Genomic DNA, 20,089 nt, shown 5'->3' with positions numbered 1-20,089 from the left:
GTCTCTTTAAAGTTTGATGGAAGGTTTGATTTAGTAAAATGGCAGTTTTTGAATTTTTATGCAAGTGCCTAAACATAAGACATGCTTGTATGTTTCAACAGTATGGTCCTAGTCTTTCTCCTATTTTCTAGCTTTGAATTTTCTCCTTTTCTCCATTTTCACAATTTGAATTCCTGAAGGGACCAAAGATTCCAGTCAACATTGGAAAGGGTCACCAAATACTGATGGCAATTTAAACTGCACACTTAGCAATTTATGTTGGGGTTTCTTCACCTTGCAATGCCAAATCCAACAGAAGTTCCGGGATTCATGAGATACATTATAGGATGCAATTCCAGTGAAGTCATGTCCTGTTTTCTCACAGGAAGACACTGATGTTAAGGCCTGCCTTCAGTTCATTGGCTTGCATTGTTTTAAACAGAGTCGTCAACCTCTGAAAAAACACAGCCTCGCCCCGGAAAGTACTGCTACCCTCTTCAGTTTTCTGATAATGTGCATCCTTTCTTTCTGTCCCTGAGAGTGTTTGCCACCCCTCTGTCTTGCCTCATAAAATGTTCATATCCCTGATCTCTTATCCTGATGATATTCACCTACTTCTCTCAGCCCAAAAGCGTTCACCGTGCTTCACCTTGCTCACCTGACACAAACAGGAAAGTGCTCAACCCAGCCTTCCCCACCCGCACCGGCACTCTCTGACTGTGCTAACTCTTCTGCAGTAGATGGAGAGGAGCTAGGGATTCTCAAAGATGAGTCAAGAGTTGGAGTGTGGGTAGAGTTGAGCAGGGATAGGGTCAAGTGTGGCATTGAGCATTATCCATTACTGTATATGGGATGGGGTGAGTATTGTCTGGTGCACCAGAGAAGACTGGGGACAGGAGAGCATTAGTGCTACAATGTGAGTGCTGTTTGTGGTGCTGGGGGAAGGGACAGGTGGCCACTGCCGGAAGTGCAGGGGGCCAGAGAGCTTTGAGCTCAATTCAGAGACTAGATAGTAAACACCATCAACAAGTGAGGGTGAATATTGCTCTGGGTGGTGAAGTGGTTTGACACTAGCTGATTTGTTTAATATCCTGGGTTGGTTTTACACATGCAATAAAAAGCTGTCAATAAATCTGCGTAAAAACAAAGTATGTATTGGGCAAATAGTTCACATCTGCACAGTTCTGGCCATGATTTAGAATTGGTCTGAGAAGGATAAAACCAGCAACTAAAGTTCAGAGCTCTTAAGTAAGTAACAGGGTATGCACATGTTGGGGATTCCTCAGTGTCTTATAATATGTGACCGACTTAAATTAAGTCAGACGTTTCTCCTTTCGGTCACCATTGCAAGCCCCATTGATCCTAATGTTCTGGGAGTGAAAATCACCATCAGGTTGCAGCCCTTACTCCTAATTTTTTCAGCAACAATCACAGTCGATGTTGTTGGTCAGGCCTTCCAGTTTCTTCAGAAATGCAAGGACATGCCTTGTATTGGAGCTCTCCTTCATGGCCCAGTATAACCAGGGAAAGACGAGCTATGCTCCTTTCGTTCTGGTGAGTTTTCATTCACTAACATTTTTCCATAAATGAGTGTGCACGAGGCCAGAAGGAAAGGTCACTGGGTGGCACAGTGGAAGGTAGGTTGTTTGCCAACTGGATAAATCGTGTGGAGAGTAGTGGATGGGTAAAGTGGCATTTCAGGATGGTATTTGACTGCCATCCTGTCAAGGACAATTAGGGATGAGCATAAATGCTTCCCCTGCCTATGGTTTTCACATTTCCAAAATATTCAAATAAACTGTATGTTCATTGGTTGTGAACAATGGAGATATACACATTGAAATATTTATGATTTAAATAAAAGGATATTCTATTCTGTTCTAAAAAAACCCAGCATGAAACACAGTAAAATTCCACCATTTGTGTCTGTTTTTTGTGAATTTGCTCTCCTGTGCAGAATTTGCCATACAATTTTTCACGCACTGAGTTCAATCTTTGCTTTGGTATACTTTTAAAACAGAGGAAAGTTCGCTTCCTAGTGCAGAAAGTATGCACTGCAGATACACAGTTTGCAATGTTCTCTCTTTGTGAAAATGACTGTTTACAAGGGACATGATCCCGGCAAATTACAGGACTTTTCTGTAAATATAGTTTAAACTAATTTTGAGCTTGTATGTATCAGAGAGAACTGATAACAGTAAATTGAGACCTTCTTACTATAAGAGCGGTACCTCCTATGATTGTACAATTAACACAGCAAGTATTTACAGGAAAACCAGTTTAGAGTACTAATTTTATTTATTACTGTCATGTGTATCAAGGCACAGTGAAAACTGATTTCTTACATGCTTTACAGGCAGATCATACTATACAATTGCATCAGGGTATCAGAACAGAGTGCAGGATACAATATTACAGCTGCTGTATGCTGTATTCCAAGTTCGTGAAATGGACAAGATTGGCTTATTCTGAAAAATTCACAACCTGATAAACAATTGTAGAAAGGGAAAACTGCCCCTGCCATAATAAAAAAAAATCTTGCTGTGGTAAATGTCATTTATAAAATGATGACTACATTTTCTTACAGATAGCAATTTTAAAAGTCAGTATTCCACTTTAAGGAAAGTAAAATTGTATTTTCTGCTGCAACATAAACTTCTTCTGATGCCTTTTTATGTTAATTTGCAACTAAAATTGTTTTGGAAAATAAGTTATTAAAAGCATGATCAATGAGATATTATCCTCTTCTTTTATTAACGTGTTAATATGTCCTTTGGGATTGCACACTATTGCTGTAAAATAATGCATCATCTGACTCAGGACAAAGAATGTATGAGGTTTTCATTGAAGGTAAACATGCAGGTGCAGAGGCTGGTAAAGAAAGCAAACAGTATACTGGCCTTCATGGTAAGAGGATTCGAGAACAGGAGCAGGGATGTCTTGTTGCAATTATGCAGGGCTTTAATGAGCCAACGCCTAAAGTACTTTGTGCAGTTTGGGTCTCCTTATCTAAGGAAGGTTGTTCTTTCTATAGGGCAAATACAACAAAGGTTTACCAGACTGATTCCTGGGATGATGGGACTGCCTTGTGAGGAGAGGGACTAAGAGAAGATAGATGCAAGAAGGATATTCCCAACGGCAGATGAGTCCAGAAGCAGGGGTCACAGTCTAATGATACAGGACATTTAGGGCAAAGCTGGTGAGATATTTCTTTACCCGGAGAGTGGTGAACCTGTGGAGTTCAGTACCACAGAAAGCAGTCGAGGCTAAAACATTGTACGATTTCAGGAAGGAGTTGGATACAGCACTTGGGATTAACAGGATTAAAGGATATTGTGGAAAAGCTCAAATAGCCTATTGAGTTGGATGATCAGCCATGATCATAATGAATGTTGGAAAAGGCTAATTGGGAGAAAGTGAGAACTGCATAATCCTCCAACTCAGCACCGCACTCTTGAACTGCCCTACCTGTCCATCTTCCTTCCCACCTATCGACTCCACCCTCCACTCTGACTTATCACCATCGCCCACCACCCCACAGCCACCTATTGCATTCCTAGCTACCCTCCCCCAGCCCCTCCCCGCCCCACAACACCCTCCTCCCATTTATCTCTCAGCCCCCTTGCTCCCCCACCCAGCATTCCTGATGAAGAGCTTATGCTCAACGTCAACTCTCCTGCTCCTTGGATGCTACCTGACCGGCCGTGCTTTTCCAGGGTTAAATTTAACTTTAATTGTAAGACCTAAATCAATTATAGTTGTAGCACTTGGAAAGTGTAAATACTTAATATCTTTGGGCAAGCCCAATTTCAATCATACAATAAAATGGATGAGAAAACATTTATTCAAGAAATGAAGAATTCAAGGACTTCATCACTAACCTGGTTTATTTTGCAATGGCCAGCAGCTGCTTGCTTTATATCCAACAAGAAGTTACACAATTAAAGACTGTCCAATCTCAGCTCACCCCCCTTCTCTCTCTCTCTCTCTCTCATTCTATCTCACTTACTCTTGCTCACTCACTCTCGTGCTCTCTCTCTCTCTCTCTCTCTCTCTCTCATTTTATCTCGCTCACTCTTGCTCACTCACTCTCGTGCTCCCCCTCTCTCCCTCTCTCTCTCTCTCTCTCTCTCTCTCTCTCTCTCTCTCTCCCCAGCCATGTTTGGAGGGGATAACTGCTTTCCTCCTAGCAGGCATCCATGTAAGGCTCAAGGAGACAGTAACTTGGGACTTCTCGAGCATGACTACATCATTGCAACTCTCAGGATATATGGCACACACCTCCAAAATCTGATATCATTGGTTGCACATAAGCTGGATATTGATGGAGTCTGACCTATAGCTATACACGGTATAACCATAGGTCAGTTACATTACAGCTATACACGGAAAAACCACAGGCCAGTTACATTACAGCTACACACGGTATAACCATAGGTCAGTTACACTATAGCTATACACTGTATAACCGTAGGTCAGTTACACTTCAGCTATACAAGGTGTAACCGTAGGTCAGTTACATTACAGCTATACATGGTATAACCTTAGGCCAGTTACATTACAGCTATACATGGTATAACCGTAGGTCAGTTACATTACAGTGTTACACGGCATAACCACAGGTCAATTAAATTACAGCTATACACGGTGTAACCTTAGGCCAGTTACATTACAGCTATACACTGTATAATCATAGGTCAGTTACATTACAGCTATACACTGTATAACCATAGGCCCATTACATTACAGCTATACACGGTGTAACCATAGGTTAATTACACTACAGCTATACACAGTATAACCATCGGTCAGTTACATTATAGCTATACACAGTATAACCATAGGCCAGCTACATTACAGCTACACACGGTATACCCATAGGTCAGTTACATTACAGCTATACACGGCATAGCCACAGGTCAGTTACATTACAGCTATACACGGTATAAACATAGGTCAGTTACATCACAGCTATACATGGTATAACCATAGGTCAGTTACATTACAACTATACACAGTATAACCATAGGCCAGCAACATTACAGCTATACACGTTATACCCATACGTCAGTTACATTACACCTACACACGGTATAACCACAGGCCAGTTACATTACAGCGATACACGGTATAACCATAGGTCAGTTACATTACACCAATACATAGTGTAACCGTAGGTCAGTTACATTACAGCGATACATAGTGTAACCGTAGGTCAGTTACATTACAGCTATACGGTATATCCGTAGGTCTGGTACATTACAGCTATTCACGGTATAACCATAGGTCAATTACACTACAGCTATACATGGTATAACCATAGGTCAGTTACATTACAGCTATACATGGTATAACCATAGGTCAGTTACATTACAGCTATACACGGTATAACCATAGGTCAGTTACATTACACCGATACATAGTGTAACCGTAGGTCAGTTACATTACAGCGATACATAGTGTAACCGTAGGTCAGTTACATTACAGCTATACACGTTATAACCATAGGCTAGTTACATTACAGCTATACACAGTGTAACCGTAGGTCAGTTACATTACAGCTATACGGTATATCCGTAGGTCTGGTACATTACAGCTATACACGGTATAACCATAGGTCAATTACACTACAGCTATACATGGTATAACCATAGGTCAGTTACATTACAGCTATACACGGTATAACTGTACGTCAGTTACATTACAGCTATACACGGTATAACCATAGGTCAGTTACATTACAGCTATACATGGTATAACCATAGGTCAATTACACTACAGCTATACATGGTATAACCATAGGTCAGTTACATTACAGCTATACACTGTATAACCGTAGGTCAGTTACATTCCAGCTATGCACAGTATAACCATAGGCCCGTTACATTACAGCTATACACTGTATAACCATAGGTCAGTGACATTGCTGCTAGACCCAGTATAACCATAGGTCAGTTACATTCCAGCTATACACAGTATAACCATAGGCCCGTTACATTACAGCTATACACTGTATAACCGTAGGTCAGTGACATTGCTGCTAGACCCAGTATAACCATAGGTCAGTTACATTCCAGCTATACACAGTATAACCATAGGCCCGTTACATTACAGCTATACACTGTATAACCATAGGTCAGTGACATTGCTGCTAGACCCAGTATAACCATAGGTCAGTTACATTCCAGCTATACACAGTATAACCATAGGCCAGCTACATTACAGCTACCCACGGTATAACCACAGGTTAGTTACACTACAACTATGTATGGTACAACCTTAGGCCAGTTATCTTACAGCGATACACGATATAACCATAGGTCAGTTACATTACAGCTATACACGGTATAATCATAGGTCAGTTACATTACAGCTATACACAATATAACCATAGGTCAGTTACATTACAGCTATACACGGTATAACTATAGGTCAGTTACATTACAGCTATACACAGTATAACCACAGGCCAGTTACATTACAGCGATACAGGGTGTAACCACAGGTCAGTTACATTACAGCTATACACTGTATAACCATAGGTCAGTTACGTTACAGCTATACACGGTGTAACCATAGGCCAGCTACATTACAGCTACACACGGTATAACCACAGCTTAGTTACACTACAACTATGTATGGTATAACCTTAGGCCAGTTAACTTACAGCGATACACGGTATAACCACAGGCCAGTTACATTACAGTGATACACTGTATAACCATAGATCAGTTACATTACAGCGATACACGGTATAACCATAGATCAGTTACATTACAGCGATACAGGGTGTAACCATAGGTCAGTTACATTACAGCTATACATGGTATAACCATAGGCCCGTTACATTACAGCTATACACTGTATAACCATAGGTCAGTTACATTACAGCTATACACGGTGTAACCATAGTTCAGTTACATTACAGCTACACACGGTATAACCATAGGTCAGTTACATTACAGCTATACACGGTGTAACCATAGGTCAGTTCATTACAGCTATACACTGTATAACCATAGGTCAGTTACATTACAGCTATACACGGTGTAACCACAGGCCAGCTACATTACAGCTACACACGGTATAACCACAGGTTAGTTACACTACAACTATGTATGGTATAACCTTAGGCCAGTTAACTTACAGCGATACACAATATAACCACAGGTCAGTTACATTACAGCTATACACGGTATAACCATAGGCCCGTTACATTACAGCTATACACGGTATAACCGTAGGTCAGTTACACTACAGCTATACACGGTATAACCACAGGCCAGTTACATTACAGTGATACACGGTATAACCATAGATCAGTTTCATTACAGCGATACAGGGTGTAACCATAGGTCAGTTACATTGCAGCTATACATGGTATAACCATAGGTCGGTTACATTACAGCTATACATGGTATAGCTTTAGGTCAGTTACATTACAGCGATACATGGTATAACCATAGGTCGGTTACATTACAGCTATACATGGTATAACTGTAGGTCAGTTACATTACAGCTATGCATGGTATAACCATAGGTCGGTTACATTACAGCTATACATGGTATAGCTGTGATGCAACTGACCTACAGCTATACATGGTATAGCTGTAGGTCAGTTGCATCACAGCTATACACAGTATAACCGTAGGCCCGTTATATTACAGCTATACATTGCATTACCATATGTCAGAAAAACAAGAAGCAAAGTTAAAAAGACAAACATCAAAGTCTCTCTCCAAATGCAGCAGACCAGCGTAGGGCACCTCCGCGTATGTTTTGAGATGAGATAAGCTTTTGCTTAAAGACAGAGCTATGTTTGAAAATGACCTGGTATTGTAATTAACTGGGTGAAACTTTCCACACGTTTGAGTGGCATGGGCCATGGAGAGAAAGTTGGGAAAATACGAAGAAATTTAAAGAATCATATTATTTAAATCATAGAGATGTTATATGTACTGCCTTTAATGTAGTAAAATGTCCCATCGCGCTCCACGGGAGATTTGTAAAGCTAAACGTGACATTAAACCACACAAGGAGATACTGGGCAAATCTCCCCTCAATGTCAGAGCCTGGATATGCAACTTAATATATTAGAAAGGCCATAGTATAGAACGCTACAAACAGAAGACCATGATTTACCCACACGGATACACAAACATTGTTGGGCTATGTTGCATGTGTAGAATTGGTTGCACCGTACGCCTTTTTTTCATTCATTCACAAGACGTTGCTAGCTAGGCCAGCTTTTATTGTCCATCCTCAAATGATCTTGAGCATGTGGTGGTGACCTGTGGTAGTCCATGCCATGTAGTCACACCCAAAGTGCTTTTAGGGAAGGGAAAACAGGATATTGACTCCAACAAGTAAAAGAACATTGATATAGTTCCAAGTCAGAATGAAGTGTGTTTTAGTGGGAAACTTGCAGGTGGTCCAGGTATGAGTCAGAGAAGAGTGTGTAGCAAGTCAGCACCACTGTGAAGCAGTGAGATGAGGACCTGTGTTAGAAAGTCATTGTGGTCGAAAGCCAGTGGCAGACAGTCCCTTCAAGCTGTTTCTATCTGTCATAAACGTCTTCGGTTCTATAAGGCTGCACCAGTCAAAAAACAAACACCTAATCATTTCATTAATCAAATGTGCCATCATGGGGAAGCAGGTAGATGATTGGTGGGTACATCTTCAGTGTCTCTTTTGATTGGTTGCATGGCAGGTGACAGAAAGTAGGGATAATGGTTAAGTACTCAAATTGGCAGGATGTGACTAGTGGTGTCCCAGAAAGATTTGTGTTACAGTCTCAATTATTCACATTGTTTATTAATGACTTGGATAATGGTGAAGAAAGTCACACATCCAATTTTTCTGATGACACAAAGTTAGGTGACATTGTAGACGATAGCATGAAATTACAAAGTGATATTGATGGACTCGGGTTAATGGGTAAAACTGTGACAGATGGAGTTCAATGTAAGCAAGCATGAGGTTATTTATTTTGGACCTAAATGGAAAGACTGGAGTACTTTTCTAGATGATATGGAGTTAAATGTAGCCGATGTCCAAAGTGACTTGGGGGTTCAGGTGCATAGATCTCCAAGATGCCACAAACAGGTGCAGAAAATAATCAAGAAGGCTAATGGAATGCTGATCTTTTTATCTAGAGGACTGGGGTATAAGGATACAGACGTTATGCTGCAATTATACAACTTGATTGACCTCACTTGAAGTACTGAGAAGATCTGGGTACCATACATTAAGAGGGATATGTTGGTCTTGGAGGAAGTACAATGTAGGTTTACAGAACTGATACTTGAATTTCAGGGGTTAAGGCATTAGGAGAGTTTATACAAATTAGGCCTGTTTTCTCAAGGAGTTCGAAGGTTAGTGGGTGATCTGATTGAAGATATTAACAGGAAAAGACAGGATAAATAAAGTTAAACAATTTCCACTGGTTGTGGATTCTAGAATTGGGGGTATAGTCTAGAAATTAGGGCCAAACCATTCAGGAGAGATGAAGCACTCTACACACAAACATTAGAGGTTTCGAACTCTGTTCCACAAACAGCAATTATGCTAGATCAGTTGTTAATTTTAAATCTGAGACACAATTTTTTTTTAAGTAAAGGTATTAAGGATATTAGTCAAAAACAGGAATATGGAGTTAGACACAGATCAGTCATGATATCATTGAATGACAGAACAGGTTCAAGGATAACTATTTTATTTATCTATATTAAGTGCTCTTTAATCATATGTGTTCCCAAACTTGGATGCCTTAAGGAGGCTATTTACATAGTCCCTTATACTCAGCATTACCGGCTGATCAGCTTAACAGACTTCGATAATGCTCTTGTTTCTCGCTGTTTTTATACTAAGCATGCACTGGCTGCCAGCAGAACTCTCCCAGAAGGTTAGGAAAGGAAAAGTAAATGAATGCATCTTCTCCCACTTCACTGAAACTTCACACTTACCAAACTCCATCATACTCTGTGCCAACTGAGCTCTGTTCACTCTGAGATGCTACCCACTGTGCCATAAGTCCTCCTCATGTCAACTGATAAAATCTGTAAATAAATCTTCATGAGAAAATGCAGGCTGTTCCCCACTAATAAATTATATGTTCCTAGATACACACCTAAAATGGATACTGTCTATCCCATTGTGTTGAGTTCTAGCTATACAATGTAACATTGGATCTAGATACACTGCATAGTTAATCTACTGTGGTGATCCATCTGGAAAAACAGCTCATCACTTGATTTGAGTTTTCTTGAACCAAATATTGGGGCAGATTATTTGAGGTGTGGCAACATACAGATTGCCACTCTTGCAGTATTAGTAAGTGGAGATTCTACTTAGGGTCCTTCAGTGCTTCCAATCTGACAATTCCTTCATAGCACAGAACTAGGTAAACCATATACCCTCTTTCAGGTAATCAGCTGCCAAATGTTAGGCTATGAGATGTTAGGTTGGAGGGAAGGTAGAGTGCCAAGGGTAGGATGTCAGATGAGTGGGGTGGGATGTCATCTGGGGTGGGCTAGGATGTGGAGTATGTTGTCAGGTGGGGTAAGGAGTAGGTTTTTTGATAGGTATGATACTAGGTGAGCAATGTGCCATCTGGGGAGGGGATAGGATCCCAGGGGGTATTCTTTGTGAGTATGGGGTAAGGGGTGTCAGATGCATAGTAAAGGAAGTCATTTGGATTGGGCAAAAGCTGCCAGGTGGACAGAGTGCCCAGTAATTAATATGACAGTAATAGGGGTAGGGTGCTGGGTGGGTAAGGTGTGAACCAGGAAAAGAGAAGTGTGCCTAAGGTTCAAAGTGACAAGTGAATAAAGCAGTGCTTAGAGTAGGGGGAATTGGTGGGAGAAATCCGGTCTGACAGAAGGCAAGGAGAGTAAGTCTTGATTCTGGAGGCTTTGGGTATGGCGGAGTTGGGGTGGGTGTTCAGGCCATGTTTGACAAGAGATGGGTCATAACCAGTGTGGAATCCCTGTTGGGTTTGAGGCAGTAAGATCATGGGGGAAGAGGGAGTGGGGAGGTGGGCTAGGTTGTGTCATGTTGGAAGGTCAGGCTTGGTAGAGTTGGGGGGACGGGGTGGTGATGGTCTTTGGGATTGTGTCCAGAGGAGGAATGGTGTCACATCCCATCGGGATGTTGTGTCAGTGTCTGGGGTATAGGAATGTGTGAGGTTTAAACATGGGTCTGTTATATAGTTAACCAAGAGTTAACCTTTCCTGAGTATCTATTTTCCTTCATTTTATCAGGACACTCCAAACTTTCTGATTTAAAGGGAGACTTTGAGAGGGCTCAAGGCCTAGAGGAATTGGCCCAATGGAAAGTTCAACTTCCCAGTCAGTTCCTTTGGAGTGTGCTATGATGAGGATTCCACAGAATGTGTAGACCTTGTCCTCCAGTAACCAGCCTTGGAAGGCACTATAAGCACCTGTCAACTACATTGGAATAATGACTGGCCAATGGAAATTATGGGCAATTGTGACTTTCTTGGTCATAATCAATTTAGACCCCAAAAGGAGATGTATTTGAATAACTAAGCACTGAAGTAAAGACAAAGTCAATTTTATTTGTTTATTGTCAGATGTGATTTCCTAATTTAAGAAGCTTTGAAGGGTCAATTATCAACAGTTGATATTGTTCCCCATGCCATTGTTGGGTATTGGAGATTTGCCAGCCTCTGATTCACTGGCATATTTTGCAGCAGTGTTGGAGGGAAAGGATTTCTGTTCCTGGTGCCATAATTTATGAAGAAGACAGCAGCAGCCAGACAAGCAGCCGAGGTTGCTGATGATTTTGAGGTTCTAAGTGCCTTCCAAGGCTGGTTACTGGAGGACAAGGTCTACACATTCTGAGCATGATTCATGATACCATGTGCAACCCCCTAACTGAGGCAGAGAGCGTGTTTCATGCCGTCCATTCATCAACCAGGACCAGAGTATAGGGCTCTTAAAGATTCTGTTGCTTGGTCTAGTCTGGGGGGTGGGAAGCTCTCTGCTATAGTCCAGACAGAGTGTGCAGACAATGAGGAAAGGTCTTGAATGCAAAGGAACTGGTGGAATCTACCTCCTTCTGAAAAGGAAGACAAAGATATTGGGAAGGAGGAAGCTGACATTGTCCATGACAGAGCTCAGCAACAGTGTGTTCTACAAACCAGTTAAAATGTCATCAACACCCACCTCCAATTGAAGCCAACTGGTTGCATCAGACAAATGTTGATTAGCAATGTTTGGTCGTGATGCCAAAATCTGGTTGGCACTATGGAGACAAAAGTTCAGCCTCTTTTGGTTTTATTCCTGTTCTCTTTTCCTTCCTGTAAGTAAAAACTCATATTTATGTTTTATTATTTGTATGATTGAGGAACATTACAAGTAGGTAAGCAGTGGACAATGACAAAATGCAAGTCCACTGGGGGGACTGGGAGAGAACTGACTTAGAGCATGTTCAAACAGGACGTAGCAACAGACAAGTAAAGTTTGTGTGGCATCAGTGTAAACAGCAATGGGGTTGTATGAATGAAGGAGTGTCAGTCATGCTGACTATAGTGGGCTGTAGAGCTTTATGGCTGCTGTTTTAATACATTGCTAGTGAGGAGCAGTGCTGGATTGCCAATGTTATCTGGGTGAACAGCGACATTTCAAAGATGGCACGGATGAAAGGGGCATGGTGTTTTCGTAGATGTTCCTTGTATCCCTCGAGTGGCAACCTACAGTGGGAACAGCATGTGATAAAATGGGATGAAAATCTACTGTGGGAGATTGCTACTGAGGTAGGGATGGTATTAATCTGGATAGTTTTGTAAGATACAGTGGGAAACCTTACTAGGCTTCACCATGAATAACCTTCCAAAAAACTACCCTGATATAGCCAAAAAAATTCAAGATTCAACCCTAAACTTTTTAGTGAACAATCAAAGCAATCAATTTGTTTCTCTTTATTACTTTAATCTAGAATAAAAGAACCTGAAAGCAGGTTGTTTTAATAAACTCAAAAATAATGCATTTATTATTGGCATAACTTATTTTTACAACAAGTTGCTAAACTGGTTATCAACTAAGCTACTTTACACAATTAAACTGTATTTCCTTAATCCCACACATACATATATTCATACACTGACAAGACAGTCTGTATATTTGAAAAATTTGCTAGACTTCAAAAAACTTGTAACAAAGAAAATAAAGTCAAGGGCTCAAATTCAGAAGATGGAATGAATTACCTTCTCACAGATCCCGTAATTTCCTGTCAACAAGATCCATAACAAAATGGTGGAAGGTCGTCAGTTCAGATTTAGAGGGGAAAAGTTAAGCATCCTGATAATTGAAAGTTTATCAAGCTTTTCAAATTCCATCACTGAAAGAGAAAGAGCTTTTTAATCAGCTTTATTTTAAGGACTTTTCTCTCACAGATGAAGAGCAGGAGCATTGTGTTTACTTGCAGTCCTTTCCACAACTGCCACAATTGTGTGCACTGATATGGCATCTTTAGTTTAGAGGCTGGTTGCTTGGCAACCTGCAGCACAGCGCAAAAGGTTGTTCCAAGTCTGTTTGTCCAAATATTAAACCATAAAATCCATCTCCTATCTCTTCTTAAAGAGATTGTCTCCTGTTCCAAAAATATTTGCTTTTGCAATAAACAGCAAATGATCTACAGTCTTCCTTGACTATTGACTTTTGTAAACAATAGGTAAACCATCTACCTTTTGACCTTTTAACTTGTCATGTGAGCAATTGGAAATGACAATACCTCCTCAAACCAGTGTTGTCCAAACAGTTCCATCTATTGATTCACATAATCCATGAATATATTATAACATTTTAAAATATTTGTTTTCCTGCAGCATATTGTACGCTGACATTGTGGGTTTTACACGCCTGGCTAGTGAATGTTCACCTGGAGAGCTTGTGCACACACTCAATGAGTTATTTGGCAAATTTGATCAAATTGCAAAGGTAAGCAGCCCTTACTGACAAACAGAATGATACTGTGAAATGTTAGTGCTTAAACATTATTCGTGCTATTTTGCATTTGCAATTACAATTGATTTTTACACTGCGTTTTATTCAGGAAAATGATTGTATGAGGATCAAGATTTTAGGGGACTGCTACTACTGTGTTTCTGGTTTACCAATATCTCTACCCAACCATGCCAAAAACTGTGTTAAAATGGGGTTGGACATGTGTGAAGCCATAAAGTAAGTTACATTTTCAAGTTCTTCTAGTTTTATAAATAGAACTAAATCTAAGTTTATTCTCCAGCAGTACTTTTACTACTGGAAGTATATATGAATCCGTAAACGTTAATCTTTGTTACATATTGTAAGCTTGAATTCATGCTGAATGGTGATAGGAGGCACAGCATAGAGTGATACAGGGGTTGACCAGGTTTCCTAAACTGAACTAGTCCTATTTGCCTGCATTTGGCCCACATCACTCTAAACTTTCCTATCCATGTACCTGTCTAAATGTCTTTTAAATGTTATAAGTGTACTCCCCTCTACTTCCTCCTCTGGCAGCTCGTTCCATATGCCCACCATTATCTGTGTGAAAACATTGCCTTTTAAATCTTTCCCCTCTCACCTTGAACCTTTGCCCTCTAGTTTTAGACTCACTACCCTGGGAAAAAGACTTTGGCTATTCATCTTATCTGTGCTCCTCATGATTTTATAAATCTCTACAAGGTCACCCCTCAGCCTCCTGTGATGCAACTTTCAAGGAACTATGTACCTGGCACTCCTAGGTTTTCCTGTTTGACAATACTCCCAAGTGCCCAACCATTAACAGTGTAAGTCCTGCCCTGATTTGTCTTTACAAAATGCAGCACTTCACATTTATCTGAATTAAACTCCATTTGACATTCCTCGGCCCTTTGGCACATGTGATCAAAATCCCGTTGTACTCTTCGATAACCTTCTTCACTGTCCATGATCCCACCAATTGTGTTGCCATCTGCAAGCTTAATAACCATGCCTCCTATATTCTCATCCAAATCATTTATATAAATGATGAACAACATTGGACACAGCACCAATCCTTGTGGCACACTGCTGGTCATGGGCCTCCAGTCTGAACAACAACCCTCTAACACCACCCTCTGTCTCCTACCACCAAGTCAATTTTGTACCCAGTTGGCTAGCTCTCCCTGGATCCTATGCAATCTAACCCTCCTAAGCAGTCTAACATGTGGAATCTTGTTGAAGGCCTTGCAAAAGTCCATGTTGTAAACGTCTACCGCTCTGCCTTCATCTATCTTCTTAGTCACCTTATCGAAGAGCTCAATCAAGTTTGTGAATATGTATTTCTGTTTCAAGGGCTTTGTCCGTAAAACACTTTTCTTTATATAGTAGATATTTATAAAAGTTCTTGAATAAACAAATATACATTAAATTATAATGAATTTTAGTAGTGACAGATTAATAAAAACCATTGGAACACCAATATTTAACATCCTTAGAAAGCAATGGATTAGATGTTTGGTTTCCCCATGTTGATAAACTAACAAACTGAACTTTATTTCAAGGTAGTGTTGTAGTTGTTAGGATGGACATATTGAATGGAGACCAGATACTCTCTTTAAGAGACAAAGTTTACCACAGTATCCATCTTATGTTGACCAATTAATAGTGATGTTATTAGTGGTCTGTCAGATGACCCAATGGTCTGTAATTGATGTGCTATTTGCAATGACATATAAAACTTGCAACAATGAGATTATCAGCAAAAAAAACTTCAAGCACTTCTTATTTAAATTATTTTAAACTTTAAATTAAACAAAATCTCCTCCTCCCATTCACTGCCAATGCTTTATTACAATTAAAATTAACTGGTTGACTTCACTCATACAAATAGAAATAGTAGAGTAGAGCACTTTGGTTAATCAGCTTTCCTTACAAATGATTCAGCAAAAGGCACTCAGTTATGAACAGGTCTGTGAACAAAGACAAAGCTGAGTATATGAAGCACTGGACAAAATCCAGGTACTGAATAAAAGCTGCTAGCAATACTCAGCAGGTCAGGCAGCATCGGTGAACTTTTCCACTTCAGTGACCTTTCATCAGAACTGAGAAAAATGAGAAATGTAACAAAATTGGAAAACTCTGCCATCTTTGCTTCCAATTTCCACCTTTCAGTTTCACATGTTCCAGCTCTAATGGGTCGTTTCCCATCCTCTACTTTCTGTTTCCATTCTTGATGATATTATTTCATATGACAATCAGTATCACTGACTCTCACTGCATGACACCCAGGTTCTGTTGACCTGTCATTTTAATTCTCCAACTTGCTGTCATGTTGCCGTCTCAGTCGTTGACTGACTGCTCTATTCCACTGAGACTCAACATTGAGTTTAACGAGTTCAGACCATAATGTCTGACACTGTTCTGTTTCCTTTCTTTGATTGTATTGGTTTTTTTGTTTCTTATTTATGCTTTCAGCCTCCTGTGATGCCACTTTCAAGGAACTATGTATCTGGCACTCCTAGGTTTTCCTGTTTGACAATACTCCCAAGTGCCCAACCATTAACAGTGTAAGTCCTGCCCTGATTTGTCTTAACAAAATGCAGCACTTCACATTTATCTGAATTAAACTCCATTATCCGTACACATACTTTAGGCACATGTTTTGTTTCTTTGCCTACGTTTTTGACCCTAAAAAGCTAATTCTTAAGTCTTTCTTGTCTTTCACCTTTCTTTTGTCCTTGTCCCACCCAGCCTTTGCTCAAAACCTACATCAGTTCTGACTTTTCTCAGTTCTGATGAAAGTTCATTAGCATGCAATGTTAACTCTGTCTCTTCGAAGATGCAGATAAACCTGTTGAATTTTGCCAGTATTTACTGTTTCTATTTCAGGTTTCTTGGATCTCTTTTTCAATTAAAATGCTTGTTGTTTCCTGGGTTATTTTTTAGAACAACAGATTATTGATGAGATTAGATATATTGCAGACAAACTAGCAACGACAGAGCAATCAGATCATGACGGTTTTGGATAGGAATGATCACCAAGTGGACATAGAGTCCCTTCTTCACTCTAAACTGAGCACATCAAGTTGCATGGGCTATGTTAAATGTGATAGATTCAGAACAGATGAAGTAGCTAGGATTTGGCCTTTAGGGCTACCAGGCGCAGCAGTTTGTATTCCACCACAATTTGTGACCTCCTAGGTATACATTTCCCACAGGTTATCATTATACTCACACCAGCAGGTTGATCCTAGTTCAGTGGGAGAGGTAGAAGAGCAAGCCATGCATTCTTTCAAATCAGATACCCATTTGATGAAGCTGCAATTCAGGACAGTAGGCATTCTGAACAGCAGAATCAGCAGATGATAGCCAGAGCTATGTAATCACATAACCAATGGATCAGAGCTGAAAATGTGTTGCTGGAAAAGCGCAGCAGGTCAGGCAGCATCCAAGGAGCAGGAGAATCGACCTGAAGAAGGGCTCATGCCCGAAACGTCGATTCTCCTGTTCCTTGGATGCTGCCTGACCTGCTGCGCTTTTCCAGCAACACATTTTCAGCTCTGATCTCCAGCATCTGCAGTCCTCACTTTCTCCTCCTAACCAATGGATCAGGTCAGTCCTGCCACATTCAGTCATGAATGGTGGTGAATAATTTAACAAGTAAAGGGGAGCACATTTTGTAAACATTTCTACCCTCCAGCATGGTAAAATCTAAAGCATGCTGGATAAGGCTCAAGCATTTGCAACTACCTTCAGCCACAAATGTTAAGTGATGATTCATCTTGGTCTCCTCCTGAGGTCTCCATCTTCACAACTGCCAGTCTTCAGACAATTCAGTTCACTTCATGTGACAGCTGATGGTGCCAGATGCAGCAAAATCTATGAATTCTGACAATATCTTGGCTGTAGTATGAATATTTATAATTCACAACCAGCTGTTCCAATGCAATTCCAATACTGACATCTACTCAAGAAAGGAAAATTGTCTTGGTATGTCCATCCAAAAGAACAAAACAAATCCATGCCAGCCAATTACTACTCCCATCAAACCACTGGCAATCGGCCACAGATTGATGCAAAGGATAATTAATAATGCTATCAAGAAGTAATTACACATTAATACCTGTTCACCAATGCTCAGTTCATATTGTGCCAAGACAAAGGCAGCAAACTTGATTGGCACTACTTCAGCACCTTAAATATTCACTCCCTCAAAAACAGGTGTATGTGCATATTAACTAAAAGATGCATGACAGTAATGCTTCAAGCACTTTCTAAACCTGTGATGTTACCTCCAAAAAGGCAACAGAAACATGGGAACACAGCTCTCTTCAGGCTGCATGTCATCCTGCCTTTGAAACAATTGATTATTTGTTAAATGTCTACCAAACAGCACTGAGTGTATCTGCATCACGCAAACTGCTACAGAAGGTAGCTTATTACTAGTTCCAAGAACAATTTGAGATGGGCAATGGGTGCTAACAATATCAACAGTGCAGACAACCTGTACATGAATACAAAAATATAAGATAAATGAACAGTTAGATGAAGGGTACCATTTAGGAGCCAAAAGCTGACAGAGACAGAGGGCATGGTTACTTTTCATTTGTCTTCACTGAAGAAGAGGGTATTGTAGTAGAGTAATAAAAAGTAGTTAGTTGCAATATTGCATATAATAGAATAGAGGAAATTGAGATACTAGTAGTTCTCAAAATAGGTTTAAATGGGTTTAAATACGGTGTATCCTACATTACTAAATGAAGTAAAAGTAGAAATAATGGAAGATCTGTTTGTAAAAATCCTCCAACTTTTCTTACCTATAGTGTTGGGTCAGAGGACTGAAAGACTGAAATGCTACTTCTCAACTTAGAAAAGAGAAAATAGGTATATCAGGCAACTGTCAGTCTAATGTTAGTGATGGCGAAACCTTTAGAAACAATAATCCAAACAAAATGATTTGGCATTTTGAACAGTGAGGGCTAATAAATGAAAGTCAATCAGGAGTTGTTAATGATAAATTCTGTTTGACTAACTTGTTGAGGTCTTTGATGAACTAATGTTATGAAGAATTATATGTTTGATATTGTGTATATGGACTTTAAAAAGATGTTTAACAAAGTAGCATACAATAAATCTGTTAATTTAATGAAAAATGGCAGCATAACCACAAAATTAGCTAAGGGACAGACAACAGAGAGTTGTGGTGAATGGTTGTTTTTCAACTGAGGAAGATTTACAGTGGTATCCTATATGGATTATTACAAGGAGCACTTTCTTGATAAATATTTATGATCTGCACTTGGGGTTTACAACACATAAATTAAGTGTGTGAAGATAACTCTAATCTCAGAAAAATAGTAAGCCATGAGAAGGACAGTATTAGACTTCTGAAGAACCTTGCCAAACTGCTGAAATGAATGAACTTATGATAGATGTAATGCAGAGAAACATGAAGCGATACATTTTGGAGGGAATAGTGAGCAAGACAACATAAACTGAATAATTATACGCTTTCAAAGGGGTACAAATCTCAAGATACTTGGAGGTATACATTTACAAGACAGAACTGGTTGAGAAGAGTGATGAGATGCTTATGCGATCCTTAACTTCTTAACTGAGGTATAGAATATGAAAGCAAGGAAATTATGCCAGCTGTTCAGAGAAAACAAGTTGAATCTGAATACATACTAGACAACCTGCCAAGCCTTCAGAGAGATGCAAAATAAATTAACAAGATATTAACCAAGGCCACAGAACTTTATTTTGATGGAGAGACTGAAAAGATTAGGTCTGCTTTTCTTACAGCAGAGAAGATTGAGATTGTATAATGGTAGACAAAATCATGAATGTACTTTGATAAGGTAGTATTTTCTTTGGCAAAATAGTCAGTAACCAGTGGCACTTGTAAATGCTGGTATTGAGAGAAATCTGGCATTATAAGGCCACAAGAACTGTATCATTCTCAATACCATGTACAATCTCACCTTCTTTCCAATTCAGCTCTAGTTTGTAGGATCTCTTCCTTTCCCACTCAATTAACTTGGCCCTTGAGTTGTCATCAATGGTAGTTTCCATCGGGTTTCCAGATGCTGTTTACAATAACAAGTCATATGTCTATGAACCCTCTGTAATTTGGTGATCTT

The 20,089-nt window shown here is 39.9% G+C and overlaps 1 protein-coding gene across 6 annotated transcripts in view; it reads left to right on the top strand.

Moving 5' to 3' along the window:
- The window catches only part of adcy2b (adenylate cyclase 2b (brain)), a 617,126-nt gene that overhangs the window by 444,958 nt on the left and 152,079 nt on the right, over positions 1–20,089 (top strand). For all 6 annotated transcript variants that reach the window (XM_072575141.1, XM_072575137.1, XM_072575136.1 and 3 more), the window contains exons 7-8: positions 13,829–13,940; positions 14,056–14,183. In XM_072575141.1, coding sequence (XP_072431242.1) covers positions 13,829–13,940; positions 14,056–14,183 — 240 coding nt within the window. The remainder of the gene's footprint in view (positions 1–13,828; positions 13,941–14,055; positions 14,184–20,089) is intronic.

This window comes from Chiloscyllium punctatum, chromosome 8 (genome assembly GCF_047496795.1).
Source record: "Chiloscyllium punctatum isolate Juve2018m chromosome 8, sChiPun1.3, whole genome shotgun sequence".
Taxonomy (NCBI): domain Eukaryota; kingdom Metazoa; phylum Chordata; class Chondrichthyes; order Orectolobiformes; family Hemiscylliidae; genus Chiloscyllium; species Chiloscyllium punctatum.
The sequence above is the reverse complement of the archived record's forward strand: the minus strand, read 5'-3'. Positions and strand labels throughout refer to the sequence as shown.